Source organism: Ischnura elegans, chromosome 3, assembly GCF_921293095.1.
Source record: "Ischnura elegans chromosome 3, ioIscEleg1.1, whole genome shotgun sequence".
NCBI lineage: Eukaryota > Metazoa > Arthropoda > Insecta > Odonata > Coenagrionidae > Ischnura > Ischnura elegans.
Window position 1 is genome coordinate 84,685,854 of NC_060248.1, and position 22,875 is coordinate 84,708,728.

Consider the following 22,875-nt stretch of genomic DNA (forward strand, 5'->3'; position numbering starts at 1 on the left):
CGCGACATTGTAGAACTATACGCGGCTTGTGAAAAGTACCGCATGAAAATTAATTAATTACAGCCAAACTAAGGCCCATTCAAGGGAACCACTACTAGTTCAGGGATGTGTTCACCATTCCGAAGGCCATAAAAAATACGGCATTGAAAAAGGAGGAGCAAGGTTCGTGGTCTCCCCTTGTAAATTACGGAAGATACAATGTGCGCGCTAGAGGATGAAAGCCAAAATTTGCCTCTCTTAATTATCTTGAATATATGATTCAGTAGTTACTCTTGTTTCATTCACATTGTTTATTTCAATATCATCTAAAAAATAGGAGAAACTTTTGCATTTGCCGCAACCTTGGATAAAAAATATTCGCACTTAAGAGACGAAAGCCAACATTTCCCATTGATCTAGACGTTACTTGAATTGAGTGCTTTATACTAAAGGTCAGTCTCTGTCTGTCGGCGATTGTAGCGATGTCCTAACGTGATGTGAAGCGGTGTTCATTTTCTCTAGAGAAAAAGGTTTGAGACGGCCGTCAATTGTTGCATGAAGAAGACGACACAGTCTAAACATGTCATGTTTAGACTGGGCCACTGGTGAGAGTGATGCCTCACCCCTGTGGTAGCAGCAAAAATCCATGAATGACAGCGGGATTAATTCAGCGGTGGTTGGCGGGAGTTGATGCACTCATGGGGAAAGTAGATTTCTTCCTCGATCGCTGCACGGGCCCGAACATAGGACTAACAATAAAAAATGTGCGCGTTATTTTCTTCCCCCCAACGTGCCCCAACTGCACCAGCTAAGTTGCGACCTCTCGACCGAGGGGTCATTTCTGCGGCAAAGCGGCATTACCGTCGGATTTTAGTGGAGTTTTTGGTTTGTCGAATGGATGTAAGGGATCGGCGAATTTGAAGAGGACCATTTTGCAGGTAATGCAGCGGCTTTGCAAAGCTTAGAAGCGTGTCGCACCTGTCACCATATTTAGTTATTTTGCAAAAACCGGGTTTGCAGTCAACAGCATCATTATCGTGACTTATTTTACTTCAACAACTCATGCATGAGGCCTTTCAAGGTTTTTTCTTATCGGGAGTTGTCAATCCGGTTCGCAGTCAACTGCGACCACGCGATGGAGAGTGATGACGAAAGCCGTGAATCCTGGCAGGGTCTCTCAAAAGTCATGAATATTGAAGGGTCGTTTGATGAGTTCACTAGAATAGACTCAAATTTCGTAATCCGCGAAGTCAGCGAACTGAGGGTTGCAGAATATAATTTCTCGAAAACTCATTTTTCAAAATCGTGACGTATTTTACTTCGAGAACTCCTGCATAAGGCCTTTCAAGATGTTTTCTTATCGGCAGTTGTCTATCCGGAATGCGATGGAAATGATGCTAGTACAATGAATTATTTACGAAGCCCGCGACCGCAAATATTGCTATGGAGTATTCTGGATTCGACTACTATAAAGAAATGCTGCCACCCACTGTGCTTTAATGGGTCGACGAAAGTCGCACTCGCGCCGTTATAGTATAGCGATCTTATTTTCATGATGAAGCTATAATTGGCGCTGCTACTTTAACTTTATATTAGTAATGGTCAAATCTATCGAATTCTTAATTTTTCAGTGTAAACTTCGCGAATACATGTACTCTATTTCAAATATTAAGAATAAAGGGATGGCCTTGCGCTCACCGCTACGTTGCATACATTTTTGAAAACCGATGAAAAAGCACGCGAAGTGATTGAATAATACGAACTGAGGCTTCCTAAATGTGGTCTATTGCCCGCGATTTGCATTGCAGCTGAAGAAATCAGCACTGTTTTGAAGTATGCGAAGGTAGAATGAAGATAACGCATGCAGACTTGCTTCAATTTCCGAGCCCCTAGAATGATGCAACGTGCGCATCACCTCCGGGGAACGAACTCCCGATCAACGAAACGGCAAAATTTCGGTCCCTTGAGTTTCGTTTAAGAGAGGTTTTACTGTAGTTGCATATGTAGCAAACAATTGAATCTGTAATGTTTCATTATTGTGACAGAGCACTCTCAGTCATAGGGTTTCATTATCTTCTGTAATGGCTTGGTCAATGCTCAGATGGATGGTTAAAAATTCAATCATAGTTATACATAGTATTGACATTGTACCTGATATTTATCACCAAATAAATAACATCTTCACTGTGTATCTGGGAATTTTCCTTGATGTTTACTCAAATACTGGCCTTAGAAATTGAGAGAGAAGATATTTTTGATGATGATTGCTCAGCCTCATGGTTAATTAATGCACTCAGTCTGTAATACACAAAGGTATACCTTCCCTCACACAAACCATGTTATTTTCAAGTCCAGAAATGTTGTTCCTTTCCACTTCATTAATTGAAAGTTGTACTGCTTTCTTTTTTGCTATGTAAGGCCAAGTGAAGCAGCGGAAAGAACCAAGAAAAAGCAGTTACTTTTTCTCTTTTCATGTCAAATAAAACCATAAAAAATTAATAAAATCCATGCCTATTTTCTTCGTTACTAATGTATAAAATAGTTTCAGGCTTAATTTTGTGGAATAATGCTATATCCATTATTAAAACAGAAATGGTAATTTCCACACTATTCAAATAGTGTGGAAATTACAATTTGTGTTTTAATCATGGTTCTACATTATCAGTTGAAGAAGTATGGAGTGGTACTTTTTATCCTTTTAGTTGAAAATCTTGCTCTGGAAAAAAAGTTATTCATTACACATTCCCAACTCAAGATTAAGTCGGAGGTCTCCATGGCTTCCAGGTTTCACTGGGTGGAAATTTAATGTGAGATGCTGTTCTGCAGATATTTCTACCAGCATTTTTGGCTGAAACTATGAGTCTTCTTAACATTAATCAATTAGCTCCGAGGTCTATTTCAAAGTTCATATTTGGATGGATTTTTGTGATAGTCTATTGCTATTTATAGTAACCCTAATATAAAGATCAGGTTGCACTGTGTTCTGGGTGATGTATGGATGGTAAATAAATACCAAAAAGTATCAGGGGTCTTACCTGGGCTGATAAATTATGACAGATATATCAGCCTCAAGGGATTCCAGGGGTTGAATTCAAAAACCTGGGCAATTTTCATCTATTTTAGTGATGATTATGTTGCAATGGGAATAAATGTATTCAGTTTACTATTTCATCCCACAAAGGTTGTGGGCTTGATTCCCACTTGAGAAGTATTTTCTGTGGTAGAAGCTTCAAAAATTTGACTGGGTGTCCATGCTCTGTGGATCAAGGTATATTTTGATCTGAGGGTGAAGGGATTTAGAAACCCTGCCCCTACTTTGTAAACACTAGGCATTTTGTGATTTTTTTAGTCAGTAAATTTTTCCATTATGATCACTCAGTTAACATTTCCTTTGAAGTAGACGCGGTGGTGCATTAATTCCACAAATCGCACAAACATCTCATTTTAAGTCGCATGTTATGCTTTTTTTCTACAAATAATGGTACTTTTTCTGCTCCTACCTATTATGACTTAGATATCCCATTTTTTATTTTTTTCTTATCACCATAGGCGGCTGGAAGCATCAGTGTCAAAGCTTTTACAGAGAGTCAAAAGTGTGTGTAAAGTGCAACAGGAAGAAAGAGAGCAGAGGAGTGGTAGAAGCCGGCAAATGGCACCTAAGATGAAAGCAGTGACTCCTGCAAAAGGATGTGAGGATGATGACGATACTAATTCCTCAGATTATGATGAGAAACCAACTGGGCCAAAGCTCAAGGATTACTTGCAGGCTGGAAAGACTTATGGCATTGGAGCATATCCATCTGCACAGCCTCTGAGTGCTTACTACTCTGCAAACATGGGCTATATTCCACCTGGTATCCCAACTGGCAACCCTGAATCATCATTAGGTTCTGCAACATGGAATCTTCCTGCACGGCCTAACCCTGTTGGCTCTGAGGGTAAACCTGAGCTCCAGGCCTGTGCACCACCAGCCCTAGAGATCAATCAGGCCTCTTCTCAAGTGTCACATTATTGCCAGCCTGAGCATATGCCTTCCATGCAATATTCTGACCCTAGTGCTTCTACAGCTTCAACGTTTTCTCAAGTGTCTAACACTCATGGTTATCAACAGCCTCCCTCTCTCAACAGTTCTTCCTATTCTGGGCATCCAGGATATGGATACAATCCTATAACCGGCCAGTATCAATATAGCAGTGGGTATCAGACATCTCTAGGTGGAGCTTATCCAGTTAGTCAAACAGTCACTCCTAGCCCATTACCTCCTGGATCAGTAGCCTCTGCTCCCTCTCCAAATATGCCTCCTTCAACCCAGATAAATGGCTCATCGTCGTGGAATCCTCAATCATCCTTGCCATCGACAATGCATTCGCAATTGCCACATATGCCTCAGGGTTACAGAGAGGCTATATATGGTGATATCCATGGTGGGAAAACAGTTCTGCCCTCTATGTCATCCAATTTAGAAAATCAGCAGCCAAATATTCCATCCACTGTACCATATGGCTCAACCTACTTGACGGGGAATGATGTCTATCTTAGGTATGCTCCTCCTTCCATGGGGCCATCTCAATACACAAGTGCTGGAACTTATGGTACTAATCAAACTGATTCGGGACAAAACAGTGGGACACAAGGCATGCAGAATACTGCTAATATTCCTAGGACTGAGCCATATTCTAATGTGAATCCTGTTCAAGATCCTTATGGCTACTACGGTTCATCTCAAACAGGAGTGCGTCCTCCTTTGGAAGGTAGTGTTGGAGGCAATTCGGCCTCTTATCCCCAAAAAGTGGACCCAGTATATGAAAGAGATCCTTATTATCAGTCTACTTACATGCAAGCTCGCATGCCATCATCCATTCCAGAGACAACATACAGCCAGCAGCAGCCAGAAATAGGTCATTCCGGTTATCCAGATCCTTCTTTGGGGCAATATTATCTTCAAAATCCAGTTCTTCAGCATTCAGCTTCCACATTGCCTCAAAATCTTCCCACAACATTGCCGTATGGAACTATGGCCTCAGTAACTCCTCAAGTGACAGTTACGTCACAATCATCGGTGCCTTCTTCTGTCTCTCTTCCACACTCCATGGCAAACACCCATCCACAAATGAATGCAACTGCCCACTCTCCTCATTCTCAGTTACCACCATCAGGAATGGCAAATATGACTCAATTGCCACAATCTGCAATGCCTGGTAATTCTCAGCTGCCTCATTCAGTTATTCCAAGTGGCAATCAGCTGCCTCAGTCAGGTATTCCTAATGCAACTCAATATCCACAGTCAGGAATGCTAAATGCATCTCAGTTGTCTCAGTCAGGAATGTCCACTATGTCTCAATTACCTCAAACAGGAATCCCAAACATGACCCAAATGCCTGGTTCAGCTCTTCAACCTGTTCAGCCACAGTCTATTCATTATGGAGTGGACACCCAGCATAATACTCAAGCAATGTCTCCATATCATATTCAGGGTCAGGTAACCTCGGTTCCTAATACATTACCGCAGCAATCCATGAACCCTCCTCCTGCTCAAGTTAAAAACCCTTTGGCTGCTTCCTTCTCCTCTTCCAATGTGGACCTTCTGGCAGGCCTTGATTTTTCTTCTTCCCATTCTTCCAACCTTCCTCCGCCTCCACTCATACCTCAGACAAAGGCCAAGGTTCCAGAGGTCAGCCAGCTAAAGGAAAGTTCATCAACAGCCTCTGTTCCTGGCATTTCTGGTGTATCTTCTTCAAGTGGTGATTCAACACCTCAGGCTTCTCCTGCCCACAATCTGCCCGATGCCCCTGTTAAAGGAAGCAAGGTGAGTCTTTACATATATGCGATGGATCTGTTTGATTATATGTACAGTAAAACTTCGATTTTACGCACTTCGATTTTACATCAAGTCTCGTTTTTACGCAGCGGCACTCAAGTCCGGCCGGAAAGCATAGGGAATTGCAATGGTGAAACTTCGATTTTACATCTTTTCTTGATTTTACGCAGTTTTTCGATTTTGCGCAGCATAACCCCAGCCCCTAAGAGGTCGCTAATCTTGATTTTACGCAGTTGTCTTTCGGCTTGTTTTGAAAATCCGACTAGAGCAATATGCAGTTTGGTTATTATTTCGTCTCAATGAGTTGCAGAAATGATTACAGGAACGGTTGAAATGACATCGCGCTGTTGAGCGTGAAACTAAATACATCGCGAATCTAATTATTGCTTCCCCGTGAGCCCTCTCAGTAATATTTCAGGCTCCATTACGAACGCGAATGTCGCTCTTAGTTCAAATTCGCCGTAGAAGGATATCGAAACCTAAAACACACGGCAATCGCCATGTATGCGTAACTACTTTTGATTAAGACATGATCGCTGGAGATATTAACATTATCACCTTTCGTTTATTATTCGACTTATTGATCGATGCTGTTTATATCCAGAATTATGAGCTACGGAATATCTATCCCCAACGCAAGGCTTTCTAGAATTTTGCCAACGCTATGTTTTCCGTCGCCCCAGCGAAATATAACGGCGAAATGAGTCGTTGAAAATACTCCCGTGCCAAAATTTTGGCTTCCAAGGTGATCCAAAAAAGATGTACTTCTTCTCAGTACTTCTAGTATGGACGTAAGTCGATGGTGATTCAACACGATGGTAAAAGCAGCATGCATTGTCTCATTCCCAGGCTAACCCCACATCTGCGGGACAAATGGAGGCGAGGAAAAATTGCTTGCGCTGCGCGCTTATCAGAACCGACTCAACTTGTATCTCATTGTCAGACGGTTTAAGTTAAACATGGTTGGAACTTGAATAGCTATTAGCTTAACTCCGCTAGGTGGAAAGCGTTTTAACGGAACGGGAGTTAATGCCCTCGGAGAATAACTCGCGTCGTCAATCGTCATGTAATCGTTGAAGTCAAATTCAAGACGTGAGTGATAAGGCTGTCCCTTTAAACTCAGGAATGGCTTAGCACCATTAAATCGAAATACAAAAAGTGTCCGGTGTTGTTATCAGATAAGGGGAAGCAAAATATTACGTGAAGCTGAGTCACACGGCTTGAGAGTCGAAGGTACCGGCGCTGAATTCGCGGAAGAATGCCGACAGAGAAGCTATTCCCGGAAGAGTCAATCTACTAATGCTAAAATTTCATGGGGAAATGCTTTTTTAATGCGTATAAATTATAAAGAAGGAAAATTTTTCAGGACTATTAGTCATTTTTTATTCATCACGGGCGGCATGACGGCAGTTGCGCGGTCATTTTAATAGCTCACTTAAAAAAAGTGATCTAAGCACCGCAAAAATCTGAATTTCCGAATATCCCGGGTCCTGTGTGCTCCGTATTATCTATGGTATGCTATTTGGAGGTAACCAACAACTGGGGTCATTAGCGCCATGAAGGAAGGGCTGGGGGGATAGGAACCCTATGTTGGCATTAGCCAGGTTGTAATGATAAGCTCAAAAGGGACCAGGACTTAACTTCCCATCTGATGGACAGAGTGGTGCCCTCCATATTAGACTCAAGTAGGGATAGGGCCATCTCTGATAAGTCTCTGCTACTGCCAGGACTTGAACCCAGGCCCACAGGGTGTAAAGCCTTTGTGATGTATTAGCAAAATTTTGCTCCCTGTTAATGGGGTTAATTTGGATGACTATCCTCAGGTATCTCATTTCTTCAATCTCCAATCTTTTTTTGTCTGCTGGTGGTTACACGGATATCCTGAAAACTGCTTTTAATGAGAATATTTTCGAAAATTAGCTTCTCTGCGACCATTTAGTATCACCATTCCGAAATTTCTCCTAGGTAACAGAAGTAATCTTAGTGCCAGAAATGCTGGCATTTCAACCATTTTGTTCAACCATGGGAAACACTGTTCAGGAATGCAAAGTTGTTTCTCTTAAGGTAACACGTCATCTTTGGTGTTGCTTTTGAGTAAATAAGATTATTAGGCTTCATTTTCCGAGCAATAATGAGCTAGTGTTATCCTGAAAACTATACTCCTCCTCAATACCAACTCTTGATTTTACACACTTTGATTTTACACAGTGCCCATATTTCGGTCCCTCCAACTGCGTAAAATCAAAGTTTTACTGTATTTCTATTCTACTCTTTTGGGCAGTCAGAGTCTGATCCATTTTTAAACCAAATGATATTTTAGGAAACATAAAGTGATTACATAGCACATTAAATCTTCCAGGAAAGTAAACTGCTTGAGGTTTTTTTTTTTATTGTATGCTGACCAGGGTACCTTATTTTGCCACGTATTTCTGATCGCAAAACTTAGCGTAGCAAGAGTTGCCTCCTTGAAAAATAGTTTTATTTTAGTTACATATCTCATATGTATATATATATATATATATCATTTTTCATTGTTTAAAGAAAATTTGTTGAATACTTTCGTTTCAGTTCAGTTCTAATTTTTCTTAAAGACTTGCGATTTTTGCTTCTAGGGTTGGGGTGGGGGGGGGGGGGGGGGGAGTAGCAGCCCCTCGATGGGTATGCCCATGAATATGGATAAAATTTTATTCCTGTATCAATGTCTACTGTGAGAAATTTTCCTCATTTACCTCATTAACTCACGGACAATGTAATTTTTCCCACATCTATCGTTCCCCATAGTATCATTTTCCCACATTGATCCTGTGAAGATCGCAGTCCCAAAGTATAATTTTCCCACATTTACTGTTTGATGAAAATGAGATGAAATACACACAATGTGTCATTAATTTATGTGTCAATTACATTAAAAATATACTTACTAGAAAGGAATATTTCAGATAATGGACTATTTTTGGCCTTGGTGACCCATCTCACAACCAGTCACTGCACCTGTTTAAGGCATTTTGCTCTCCACAATAGATATGGGAAAAAATTACATCGTCCGTATGGAACTTTATTTGGGACCAGGAACGGCAAACGGTGAATGCTGTAAAATGATCAATGCGGGAATGATAGATCGGGTTTCTCTTTATTATCTCAGTATCAGTTTATTTAGGATAACTTGGCTGAGCATTGTTTTTCTCTGAGAAAAAAGGGGCAAAACGAGGCACCTAATTGATAACTACTGTGTACAAGTAAAACCCCGAAGAGATTTTAATTAGCTGCTATTTCTTTATATTCACATCTACACAAACAATTTATTTCCTTGTGCACTCTCACAGAAAATCACATGTATTGCTGCGTTTTCATGCTGTGGGAATGAATTTACATACCTATGTACTATCATTTGCAAGAGTCGTGCAACAAATCTAGCGGCGCCACTTTTGCTCCACAAAGATTGTGCCCGGAAGCAGTATGATTTTAGGGTATATGCAGCAATCCAGCACTAGTCTTCATGGTTCATATATGGAGAACGGGTCATTAGGTGGGTGAGGTATTTTTTCATCCTTTTCAGTCTCGGGATTTAATCGCTTCCATTTAAGTGAAATTAATATTCATCATATTCCCCCAAACACATTGTAGCATTTTATGCAGGAGGAAAGATCTAGGGTAATTCCTCGGAGAGACTTTAAAAAGTTTGAAGCTTGGCTCTTTGTGAGTGATCTTAGCTCTTTTCAGAGAGCTGGAAATCACGAGTCGCTCACTAGCGGAGTTTTGTTTGCATCTATGTATTGACTCGAGTGGATGTTTGTAATACAATATCTACGACATAAAATACGAGGCGGCTTTGATATTCCAAGTGATTCATCGTATAAATATCTGAGTAAATGCGTAACATATGAAATTAGTTAAACTGATAGGCAATAATCGTTGCTTAAATAACGACAGAGTTCTCCGACGTTCGTCATTCGGTAAAGATGTATTACTTTCCACGTATTCAAAGCATAAAGATGTATTACTTTCCACGTATACCCATATACACACGTAGAATTTACCTTGCTTTTACTGGACGGGATCTCCATTAATTCTTTTTCTCATACTAGTCCTGCCCCTACCATGCGGGTAGGGTAAAACGGCTCGTCAGTTAAGCACCAGTAGGCTAGGAAGTGATATCGTCACTGGGCTCTACTAAAAGAAATAAATCTGTTCACTGTCTTAAAGGAAGTAGCCTCTCTTGCGTTGATATTGATATATGTAATTTTAATTGAAAATAATAAATTTTAGAAATGTGACATCACATCGTCTCACAAACCTATTTTCCCCTTTTTCTGTTTGAATAATTGTAAATCTTGAAAAATGGTGGGAATTAAAGCAAAATCGTCCCTAAAAACGTAGTCAATAGTTAATGGTAAAATAATGCTTGTGAAGAATTATACCTCATCATTTAAAGCTATGGTGAGTACCCTGTGATAATGCTGTCGAAACTCAAACTAACATTGAAAATAGATACAAGTAGCTGGATCTCCTGCATGCTAATGAAGGCATGGAATGAAAGCGCGTCCCCCAAGTTTGGGTTGATTTAAGTACCGTACCGTAAATTGTAAGAAATATGTTGCGCAATGTTGGTTTTGCCATCTAGATCCATTATGCTAAGTGCGTCTAATGACATAGAATAACTTTTCTCATTGGATGGGCATATGGCTAACTATTTTATTGAATTTTCAACATTACAGCATGATTCCAATTTCAGAGCTAAAATTTCGTCCAAAATAATCATGCCATCATCAAAAAACCTCTAAGTAAGTCTGCAACTCTCCCTAGTGTACGTCCAAGTAAAAATGAGAATAATTCAAAGAAATTTTCGATCTCAGAAAAAATTATTTAACTATAATTTTGGAAAACAAATTCGGCTTTCGTAGAGTTTTAATTATTTTGTGAGAATTAAAATGATTTAATCGTCGGCTGGAGATAGGGGGATCCCATGGCTGAACATTTCTATTTTCATGTTCACCGATTGGAAAAGTACACCAAGCCCAAAATTAAGGGTCCATTTATCCCTCGGGCCGTATATCTGCCGTGAGTATTCTAATGCTTCATCGCCGATAAGACAAAAAACAACCTTTTTTTCAGTATTTCTACTTCTAACAAAAGTGTAAGCGTGGTATAATATTCAAACGCCGCCCTTGTTTTGCCTTTTCCTTGCGGCGTCTGAGCATCGTAATGATTTCCTATGTCTCTCTCCCGTGTCACGATGATCCGTTTGTGAGTCATTCCCGAGCTACCATGAAGATTCATACCCAGATAGTGATCATTCAAATTTAACGGTGGCCAGAAATCGATAATGGAGCAAAAGTGGCGCCGCTCGATTTTTTGCACGACTTATGCAAATGATGGTACTTGAATGGTAATACCATTTAATTTTTTCAGGAAGCAATAAAGATTAAACCTGAGGTGGCTGAAGAAATCAAGTCCACTGTGCCTGTTGTTGCTAGTAAAAGTGTAGCTAGCCAGTTACAAAAAGATCCTCTTGATGGTGACCCAGAGAGCTTGAGTTTGTTTGTGTCAGAGGTGGAAAGGTTTGAGAAATTGGTGGAAGGCTTGACTAAGAAAAGTCTTAATGGGCCAACGCCATTAGATCTCAAGTGGAAAGAGTTGCAGGACATGCAGGTAAGTTCTAGTATTTTTTTATTCATGAAACCTTACTTTATAATCCATATTAGCTTATTATTACTTAAGAGTAATTATTTTTTATGCTGTAAAATGTTTCTGATGTTGTATGATTTTAGGTTTTCCCAGCGTATCAGTTGCAGAAAAGTTTCTCTGGTTTTCCACCGGTTGATGTCATCCATGTCTCCCGACGCTTCGATCTGCGACTTGCTGATCATCCTCAGGGGATCTTCGGAAAAGACATGGACGACATCAACCGGTTGAAAATCCGAGAAACTTTTCTGTTTCTGATGTTGCTGGCTGCCTTATTTATACAGTGGTTCAGTTGAGCACTCCAAATCCACCACCATCAGGATTTGGGTGATGCCAGATTTGTGATTTTGCCAGATTTCAGGTGCTGGGGTTGGAACCAGTATAATTTGGGGATCTGAAATTTTTTTTCCTATGAGGGAATTCAATTAGTCTTGAGGATATCATGAACGATATCTTCATCTGAAGGGTGGACTTATTTCACCAATTAATTAAAACTTTGATGTTCATATTTCTCTCACAGCTGTCTTCAATCATTTCAAAGTGGTGACTGAATGAGGCCAGTTTATCTAATTACTTTTACAATGTTGCTTTGCTTTTTCCTACGGCTACAATGGGATGTAGTGCTGTTGTAAATTCACCTCTACTCTGAAGCCCGCAAATTGGCTGCATACGTAATTTGTCCATGCTAGATACCAGCTATCTTTTACTTGGGAAGAAGTGCCTTAAAATTTGCTAGGAATAATTCACCCTAACCTAGCAACACATCACCTGCCAAGAAATGGAGAATCTTGGTAGGGAAGAGAAGTCATTTTGTAATTTTCAGTTTTTTTTTTTTTTTAGTCTATTGGTCCATCCTATTCACTTCTTTCCTGTGTGATATTGGCAAATAGGTACAAACTGCTTGCTGTATGAAGCACTTTCGTCTCCCTAGATATTTTATGTTTCCCTGGCCATCCATCTATGCGTGAAAAAAATCCATTTTATTTATTTTTAAATTGTAAATACAATTTGCAGTGATTTCAATTTTAACTCCAGGTATTTGCATTATCGATAAACCAGCAGGGAAATGAAATGAAAAAAATAACTTTAATGAAGTAATTCTTGAGTTGTTAAAAAGAAATGTTGCAAGCTGCAATTTATCCAGAGCAATTTTATCAATTCAACCTGTATTTATTCCATTAAATAACATGCATTTTTCCTGGGGCTGACAAGAATTTATAGTTGAGTCTGTTTGTATAAACAACTTGACACAACTCAAAAACTTTTGCAAAACATGAATTTAGCCAAAGATGGTGTTTGAAAAAAGATTGTTAGTAACTAATTGTAAGAATTTTGTGATTGTCTAATGCTGGAAAATATTTGTGGCTTGTGTAATACATTCAGGGCTGACCATGTGAGTGCAAGTGACTTCAGAAAAGTAAATAAGGTTTCCTGGACATAAACCACAACAAGGGGATTATGTTCTTTATTACTCTGTGTATTTTTGAGTCTTCTAAAGATATGTGCATATTTAATTATCATTTTGAAATGTGAATCAATTTTTGTCATTGTTAGTTCACAGTCCACTGATTTTTGAAGAAGAAATGATTACTGCATATGAAGCTTTGTCCATATGGTTGTGCCACTAATTACCTGTGCAACCTTTGATTGAAAAATATATGTATGAATATATATTTCTACAAAAGAATTAAACCATTATTAAAAAGCATAACATTGAACTCTAATTCTACTCTCAACTTGTCTTATTTTAGCTCAACTTGACTCATGTTTAAATTTGGTGTCCATGAAGCTCTACTTTTTGTTATGTAGTTTTGTATTAGCAATATTTTTATTCGGTGCAGAAAATAAAATAAAATTTTTCACGTATGTATACTAAAAATATATTGGGAGGTGATAGACATGACATGAATATATAATTTTTCCCCTTAAAGAAAACCCTTCATTGTAGAATATGTATGCTCATGTACATTTTTACCCTTAGTCATATATTTGTACCCTAATTTTATTTTAGGAAAAAGATTCTCATAAAAGAAGCATCTCTGTAGCTCGTTGTTATCCTATGAAGAATCGCCTTCCTGATGTCCTTCCATATGATCACTCAAGAGTTGAACTTCCATCTACCAAAGATGATTACATTAATGCCTCACACATCAGAGTAAGTTTTTCTTGCTGTAATGATATTTATATTAACTGCATGTTTCACTTTATATTTCATTTGATTAAGAAGGAAATCCATCTTAATAAGCCTGATATGTTATAAAATGGCCTCTTCTTCTTCTATTTTCCTTGAATTCTTTTATGGATTCATAGTGACCTTATAGTACGCTCTTGCTAACGAGAAAATTGTGTTACTACTTTGATGAAATAATCATTTAAATGCTGGGAAATCAGAGCACTATTTTCCACATTCTATGCTAGAGGTTTAGGAGGCCCAAAAAGTTTGTGCATTAAGTCAGGGTTCGTTAGAATCTGTTTAGAGAATCAAGTTGAATTTTGAATCAATAAGTCACTGTTCAACGTTGGATGGGACCAGAAATATGGTTTAGAATGGTTGAATCAATGTATGTACTATGGTTGAAAAAAGTATCCCAACAAAATTTGTGCTGCCACTATCACTCTGCTGGAAAATTGGTTTCCTTACTAATGGCTTATCACTCTTTGAATTGAGACAAGGAAAATTCAAATACGTTATTTTTCAGCAACCAAGGTTGTGAAGGAATATTGCATGCCCATCTGTCCTGTAATTCATGATGATAAACAGAATGGTTGTGCATTTGATTTCCTTTTAAATTGACTTTCTGTTTTACCTACTCTGGCACCTTTCTTTCTCCTTATATTCTCCTTCTCAATCTCCTCCCTCTCCATCCTTAGCACCCTCTCTTTCACCTATGCAAGTCTTGGAATTCGTACCAAGCCCATTCCTACTTAATTGCTTTCTCGTCTCCGACACTTTGAAGACAGTTATCTTGAGGCAGAATGCAGTGGTGGCATGAAGTTAGTTGTATTAGTAAGGGTGAAGAATATTGCAGCATGTTTAAAAAGTCATCACCATATACAGTGAGTCCTCGTTTAACGTCACTTACCGTTCCTGAAAAATGTGACGATAAACGAAATGACGTTAATCGAAACATAATATCCCTTAAGAAACAACGTAAAAAGTGAATATCGGCTCCTAAACCTCACAATTCATATGCGAAAAAATTATAGCGTATCATATCTGGGGCATTTTTTATGATGGGAATGCTAAGCTATGGCATAAATATGAGTTCCCCTCTTCATCGACGACAATAGCAGCACTGACGTAAATCCTTCTCCATTTTTGTATCTTCCCACATTTGCTTTTCGGCTTTGCTATGGTGGTCGCCCGGGCGAGCGTCGCCTTGGCATCATCATCGCCGAAACATCGTCGCAGTTACAGGAACCAAAATTATTTTGAACACGGCAAAATAAGTGACGACAAAAACTCAGAGTTCTACTCGGAAAACTTCCTTGAAATCACTTTTTAGGTTCCTGAAAACCATTATGTCAAGTAAAACCTTGCGCACCTAAGAATTCATTTAGCAGAAAATTTGCTTAAACCGTAATCGCAATTAAGAATAAACGCACCGTTTTACACTTCGTTTAGACTGACTGTATTACCGACAAAACAAACAACCTGCAAGGCCCGCCGCTTCACATTTTTTTCTCGCGCGAAATTTAAAAGCCTTGACGTTATCCCGAAGCGAAGGTGCGATAAACGAATGACGGTCTCAAAACTTTCGTGACGTTATCGTGAAATGACGTTAAACGGGGTGACGTAGAACGAGGACTCACTGTAATCATCAGTTTACTTTGTAAATTTCCAGTAAAAATGTAAACTCACTCCTAAAGCGAACCATTGCTTGAGTTTGAATTGATGACATGTGAAATATTCTGTTAAAAGCTCAATAACGAAGGTTAAAAATAATTGTCATACAAGGCAAGACTTCATGCTCACCCTGTATGTAATAATAATAATAATAATTTATTTATTTGCCAGACGACAAGTATTGTACATACATTGTATATGGCACGTCATGAATACAAAATCAAGTTATATACAAAATGGCAGTTTAAATTCAAAGGCAGTTATAAAGATAAATATTCATCAACGGAGTAGAAACTTTTGGATAATAAAAAGTTTTTACTCTTAGTTTTGAAAGTCGACAAACTCATAGGAGCTTTTAGGTTCTTTGGAAGTTTGTTATAAAGCCTTAGAGTCATTGTTCTAAAGCCACAGATAGAATGGAGATGGCTTGCGTGTTTGAATTTCCCTCATCTGTCAACCTTATGTAAAGGAAAACTATTTTTCTGGTTAGCATCAGTGGCAGGACACATTTGTTGGGATACTTTTTCCCCCCCCTTAAGTCCCTAATACTAATAGCTGGTAGTGCAGTAAAGTTAGCATGGTAAATGAGGCTCTAGAGTAGCATAGTGGTCTCTGCCTTTGCCAGAACCTAAGTTTCCATGTTTAAGTCTCCTTTGCGAGTGCATTTTTTCTCATGAAACCCATATATATTTGACCACTGTTAACTTCAAGGTCTGGTAATATGCAATGACAATTCACAGGGCATACACAAATGTAGTTTTGTTGTGTAGCTATTCCTCACTCAAGCATAATATTTTGGATATCTGAAGTTGTCATAGTTTCCCAGTTAAGGGGTAAAGTAGTAGGTTAATCTCATAGTCCTCATAAAATCGATGCCCTAAAAAGTTTTTATCCCATTTGCCCCTCTCACTTAAAATTTCATTGCTCCTATAGCATTTCTCCTAAACATTGATAGATTTCTGTATTGGACTCATTTTGCATGAAAGAGAAGAGTGTAATCCAAGAAGTTCCCTAACTATTCACCAACATGTAGGTTCAATTTCACAGAGATCTACTAGAAAAGGACTATACATACATATTCTAACCCATTCCTTGATCTCTGGTTTCTCCATAGCCTTCCAATTTCAGTTTTTGTTTGCACAAGAGATATCAATTTACTAGCTGCCGTGCTTGCAACCAAGCCTTGTGGTTGGTAATGCAGCAGGCAATTTAGATTCTTGTAAAAAATGCTATAGTTCATGCATCAAGTTTTAATATTTTTGTATCATCGGGACTAAAAATCCACTTCTTAATTTTGTATCACCATCTAATTTCCATACTTGAATATCCCTATCATCAAGATCACGAGCTAGCTTCGTAATAAAAAAAATCCATATTAAGTTTTGTGTGTTAATGAGAATGTGTTTATTGTAATATTTTTGTCATGAATGTGTCCCTTAAATTCATCACTTTATTATTTGAGATATACATGCTTATGACATAGAGCGTCCTTTAGGACCCTTCAAGTCCTTTGGAATGGTATCAGGCAGAGTCAAGTTTCTTCAATTTTATGAATAACATTCCCTTACATAACCGTGTGATCCAATTCATTCAATGTATTGGCTTGCACATGTTAATCAACTGCGAGCTAAGGATGCACTACCTCGAACTGATTTAAGATTTAGAATAGCAGTTTGAAAAGCAATTGAACATAATTTACTACATTGCATATTTTGACTATTCTCTCAATCATACATGAAGCATGTGCTTATTGATGAACATGTAATTCCTCATTGATTTACTCAGTGACAGTATATTTCATGCTATCACTAATTGAAAAAGTATCAATTAAAAATATTGAATAAATGAAAGGAAAAATTGGTAAAATAACAAGTGAAAATTGATGATGTAGAATCGATTAGAGATGAAATAGCAGGAAAGTCAGCCATTGATTCACCGATTCACATTATCTACCGACGGGTGAAGAATGATTAACATGAACTTTTATAAGACTCGCGGTTGAAGCTATGCATCCATAGGTAAGATTTATTGAAGATCTAGTGAATTAACATGTTTTAAAAATTCATCAAACCAACTTATTACTCGTGCTAATGTCAATAGTCATGGTCAGTTATAAAATATGCTCACGTAACGTTCATTCAGTCACCGAAATAAGTCTCATTACTTACTATATAGTACCATAATGTGCGATGTTTAGTATATACCTACCCTCTTTTGCTAACGGCTTTGTTAGGCTAGTAGATAAGGCATTCTACTCCAATGCTGAAAAACAATTGTATCACTGGATCAAATCCTACACTGTATGTATTCATGTCTATTTTTCTTTAACGCATTATTCTGGATGTGAAATTTCTGAAGATTCTCAATGGGGTAAAAAATCTTGAAGAAAATGTTGCTTTAATTGACTGTTGAGATTGCATTAACTTAATAATTTTATAGTTTTCCATTGTTGTATCGCAGTTCAGCTATCCCTCCCTAGATAGTCTAGATACATATGTTCTTAAAAAGTGTTGTGCTAAATAAATTTCATTTTAAGTGTGATGTGTATTTCAGACAATATAATTTCCACTTTGTGTGCCGTAGGCTGACTTTTACAGGAGCTGTTTTACATTCATGGGCATCAACACAGTTGATATGGCACAGTTATTGAAAATCCTAGTGAATGTTATCTTTTGTAGAGTCAATTACTTCATGAATGTATTAAGTTAAATTAATTCATCCTTCGGATTTTCCATAGTTATAAAGAGGTGACGTGAGATTTTTGGCAAGCTCCTTGGTTAAGGTAAAGCAGGAAGATTGCTTGAACAAAGAGAGAGCAATTTTGAGACCCAGCTATGTTATAATTAAAAACCATGTTAAGCAAATTCATATTAGTATAGTGTTAGATGTCACGTACTTTGATAAAAAAAAATCGCTGTCCTCTTTTTGAATCATCAGACTTGGTTTATGTTACATATTTTCTTAGGAGATGTTAATTTTGCAAAATCCCCTCATAATCAAATTTTTGTCATGTATATCTTTTTTATTTAAATCATTTCTTTTGCAGGAATTAACTCCTTTGTCTCCACCGTTTATTGTGACTCAGTCGCCTCTGCCTTCAACTTTTAATGACTTCTGGACCATGGTGTGGGAGCAGCAAGTGGAAGTCATCGCTTGCCTTCTTAGTGATGCAGAGGTTAGGAATGGTTATAATTGAAATTGAACCTTTTTGACTGTTGCTCATTAACAATTTGTATGCCTAATACTGAAAAAATTGAGATTTTGACCAATTATTAAGATTTATTTTACTTTGTGCTCTCATTATTTGTCTGAATTGAAGATTAATTAATATTTTAATATCTGTTAAAAGAAATTGTAATGGATTTCAAATTTCAATTCTAGCTTGAAGGGCAGTTTTATTGGCCACGTGAGAAAGGTGCTGAGATGCCGATGGGGAAAATGAAGCTTGTTTTGCAGACCTGTAATACCCGCACCCATTGGGTTGAACGAGTTTTCTCATTGACAATGACAGACACAAGAGCAACACACTCCATTGTGCATCTGCAGTTCATGTCTTGGCCTGGAAGGTAATATTTCTAATAATAAAAGCTAATTTTTATATACCTTTATTCAAAATCGGTTTAGAACAAACTTAATATTATTCTGCAGTTATCAGTTATATCTATATTATTGCAAAAATATGCAGTACAAAATTATGCTATAGTTTATAAAAGTTGGAGAATTCAGGTGTCCAGATGTCTGCAAAATAAGGAAGAGGGAAATGATGAGCATTCTCAGATCAGTCATATTATTTCTCTAATCAATTTAATAGAGTACATATTTGCATGTTTTTGGGAAGTGATGTTTTAAAAAAAGTTAAGTCACATTTTAGCGCAATCTCAAAGTAGAGAGGTGATTTTCTGTGGAGATATTAACTTGTCCAAAATTAATGCTGCACAGAAATAAACTCCTGCCACGTTTCCTGAGCTGTGACATCATTCTCCCTGATCTTGTCACCTCGGTAATGCTTTCATTCATGCGTTCCTCCTCACTTATGGCACTCGAGTCTAGTTTTAAAATATCAGCAACCATGACGCAAATTATTGAGTGGGAAACCCAAATAGCCGTCAATGAGTTTTTGGAATATTGTAGAAATTTTCATTCAAAAGATTTTTGAAAACATTTCTTGTCATTTTTTTCTTTTTTAAGTTCATTTCCACCATCTCCTGGACCCTTCCTGCAATATGTTTGTGAGGCCTTGAGTGTATGGAGGCAGCAGTCTTCTGCTGGTAGGGTCATGGAGGGCAGTGTTGAGGGTCGAGGGCTGGAAGGTGGCAGCCATAGAGGTCGGCGTCCACTTCTGGTACACTGCCTGTCTGGTGCTGGTCGAGCTGGTCTTTTTTGTTTGCTGGCTGGAGGAATATCCGAGATTGGCGGGAAGGGGGCTGGTGCTGGCCCTCTGTCAGAGCTAGTGAGTGCAGCTGCTGGAAGGTTGAGTCAGCAAAGGCGAGGTGCTCTTCGGGATAGGCAGCATCTACTTTTCACATTCCAAGCTCTGCTCTATCATGCTCAAGATCTCTTAATGAAAAGTAAGTTATTTTGGATTTCTTTCTTCTTATGTCTGCTCTTCTCTTTAAATATTTCAGGAAAAAGGAATTATATGAAAGCCATTTACATATATAGCACTAATTTGTCAAAGATAGTTGCTTTGGGAACTTGTATTTAAAGTGGTTTTCTAATATGAAATGTTGCAACACTTTTTCTTTAACCTCTTTTTTCTCTTTCTGATTTAAGCTACAATTGACTCATGAGCATTGGAACTTTTTCACTTCAAAGTATTTTGAAAATAGTTTTTCACAATTTTTTTCAAGGTATAAATTTCCATCTTTTTATTTTGTGTCTGGTTTATGTATCCAGTGTGCGTTTTGCCCATCTCCTGCACACTGTCTCTTTGCTACCTGCCCATCAAAACTAATAAAGCGTCATCCCTTCAGCAAGAACAGAAGGAAAACTGTAAGCACAGTCTAAGTCTTCTACTTGTAGTTTTTACCTTCCCATGAGCCTCACTGGAAGCTGCTATACTAATGCATTTTTTAAAATTCGTACTATCACCTGCAAAAAAAGGCAAAAATCAAATTTAAATCAGGATTGCCTATATTTCTGAAGAAAAATCAAGGTACATAATTTTTTAAAATGACTTCAAGAGCTATTTTCTTTCTTAATATGTATGTATGTACTCCCTTGCAAATTCCTGGGTAAATTAAAATTACTCTTTTCATCATAAAGTACGTTAAATAAAGGGTTAAATTTGTGAAGTTCTTGAAAAACATATCTCTACAGTCTTTGTGGGGATGAATAATTAATTTCTTAGAATTTTGGATGCTTTGAAATTGAGATTTACGTGTTATGAGATTGGTTGATCATGCAAGCAATAGTGTGCTATTCATAAAAATCATTTTCATCAAGTAAAACAAAACTCTAAGTAAGGAGACCTCAAGGCAGTGATATTTATTTTCTGAGATGGGGCCGTATTCTGTATTTCGTCGGTACCGCACCGGTCGGTTTCCCTTCCCAGCCCACCGACGGCACATCATTCCGTACCGATGACGGTTTCCATACCGACGACGGCAAATTCAGCCATTCAGTATGGTCGTCGGTATCAATCCAGTCGGTACGGTTCCCTCTCCTTCCCAAACAGGGAAAATCCGAATATATCCGAAGTTAAACGTGTCTCCACCAATGAAAGAAGGGTAAAAACAAGTGAAGACTCATTGGCACAGTTTGTTGTCGTCATTCTCAATCTTTTTATTTGCGGAAATTACGACTTATTGCTAGATTAAGATAAACGGTATTGGATAAGTTGTTAACAATGCTTATATAATGTGTGGTAGTAATGCTGTACCTACAGAATCGAAGGAAACAATATTACAACATCACAATAAAGTTTGTATGTGATGGAGATTGTTGTTGCTGGAATGAATTATTGAAACTATCCTTGAGATTGTAGTTTCTTTTTTTAAATATTGGTTCCGTATATTGCTATTTATTCATGATTTGGTAATATAGTTGTCATTAAGTAAGTTCGGTCTAAATGTTATCAACGGAAGGTTATGCCATTGGCACCGTAGCAGACGAAAATAACATACCATGGAACGTGAACGTAAGATTCAAAAGCAAATGTAAATGTCATATTAGAGGAACAAGTTAGGAAATTGTTATAAAAATATGAAACTGGGTGTAATTAAAAGAAGTGTAATGCCGAGGAAGTAAAGAAATTGTGATTGGGTGAAATATATATGTTTAAGTTGCGCATTCCAAGTGAGAGAAAATGACAACATTGCGGTAAACCTCATATACTTATTAACAAATATCTTCTTTTATCGTCAAGGGAATCAATGGCTGACGATAAAATGAAATATAGTTGCCTGTTACAAATGAAAGAAACTGATACCGTTGTGGCAAACTTCATACATAAACAAAAAGATCTTATTTCTATGCCGAGAGAAACGCCAAATGATGATTGAGTGAAATAATAGTTGCCTATTCAGAGTGAGTTAAAGTGATAACATTGCGGCAAAACTCATATTTAATCAAAAATATCTTTTTTATGTCAAAGGAGCAAATAAATGATGATAGAGTGAAAGAAACCCTATTACAAGCGAGTGAAAGTGGTAACATAAATGAGAGAAAGTCATTATATAGTGGCAAACCTCATGTTTATTAACCAATATCTTATATTTATGTCAAGGTAATCAAGATAGATGATGACTCAGTGAATTATAGTGGCCTATTCGAAGGGGCAGAAAAAGATAACATTGCAGCAAACCTCATTATTTACTCGGTGATGAGATAAAAACAAAATAAAACGTACAATGCGCACCGGGGAGTTGATGAAACCCACTAGTCGGTGGCCGTACCGACACCTTTTTGCTGTCGGTACGGCTACCGACGATCTCCCGTCCTCTCGTCGGTGCCGCACCGATCGAGTTCGTACAGAATCGCACGACATCTTACCGGGAGTCGGTGTGACGTCGCACCCGACGAATCGGTGCCGCACCGATCGGTTTGGAGTTACAGAATACGGCCCATGTTTACATAAAATATTAATATTCATTTATTTAATGAACTGGCTCTGATGATGTATAAGTAGAAAATTTGAATGAGTAGAACAGCTAATACGATAATTTGATATGGGAATATGTATTATGTACATATATGTAATTTGATATTTTTCTTATACATTAGCTGCTAGTTTGGTATTGCTTATTGTAGATGAAACTGCTGTGTATACGCTTAAAAAAATAGAGGAGAAATGATATTAAGTAAAATTGAAATTTTGCTTATTACTACTAGTTATGGAAGTTAAAACGAAAGGCTGATCTATTTTTACTTTTTGGTATCCCTACAACAATTTGAAAATATTTATCTTATCCTGAAGATTAGGTATTTCATCACATTAATGTGATTAAGCAGTGGTCAAGTAAGTTATTATTTTCAAAAGTGAACTTGGTTGTCATTTTTGCTTTGTTGAGGGTTGAGAATTGTTAGATTGATTATTGGGGAAAACTAA

At 37.8% G+C, this 22,875-nt stretch overlaps 1 protein-coding gene across 3 annotated transcripts in view; it reads left to right on the forward strand.

The window, feature by feature from the left end:
* LOC124156099 (tyrosine-protein phosphatase non-receptor type 23) overlaps positions 1-22,875 on the forward strand; it is a 59,500-nt gene that overhangs the window by 35,155 nt on the left and 1,470 nt on the right. For 2 of the 3 annotated variants that reach the window (XM_046530423.1, XM_046530425.1), the window contains exons 13-19: positions 3,529-5,785; positions 11,207-11,446; positions 13,491-13,634; positions 18,373-18,501; positions 18,708-18,892; positions 19,515-19,894; positions 20,223-20,318. In XM_046530423.1, coding sequence (XP_046386379.1) covers positions 3,529-5,785; positions 11,207-11,446; positions 13,491-13,634; positions 18,373-18,501; positions 18,708-18,892; positions 19,515-19,894; positions 20,223-20,318 — 3,431 coding nt within the window. The remainder of the gene's footprint in view (positions 1-3,528; positions 5,786-11,206; positions 11,447-13,490; positions 13,635-18,372; positions 18,502-18,707; positions 18,893-19,514; positions 19,895-20,222; positions 20,319-22,875) is intronic. The other variant, XM_046530424.1, reaches the window with a different exon arrangement.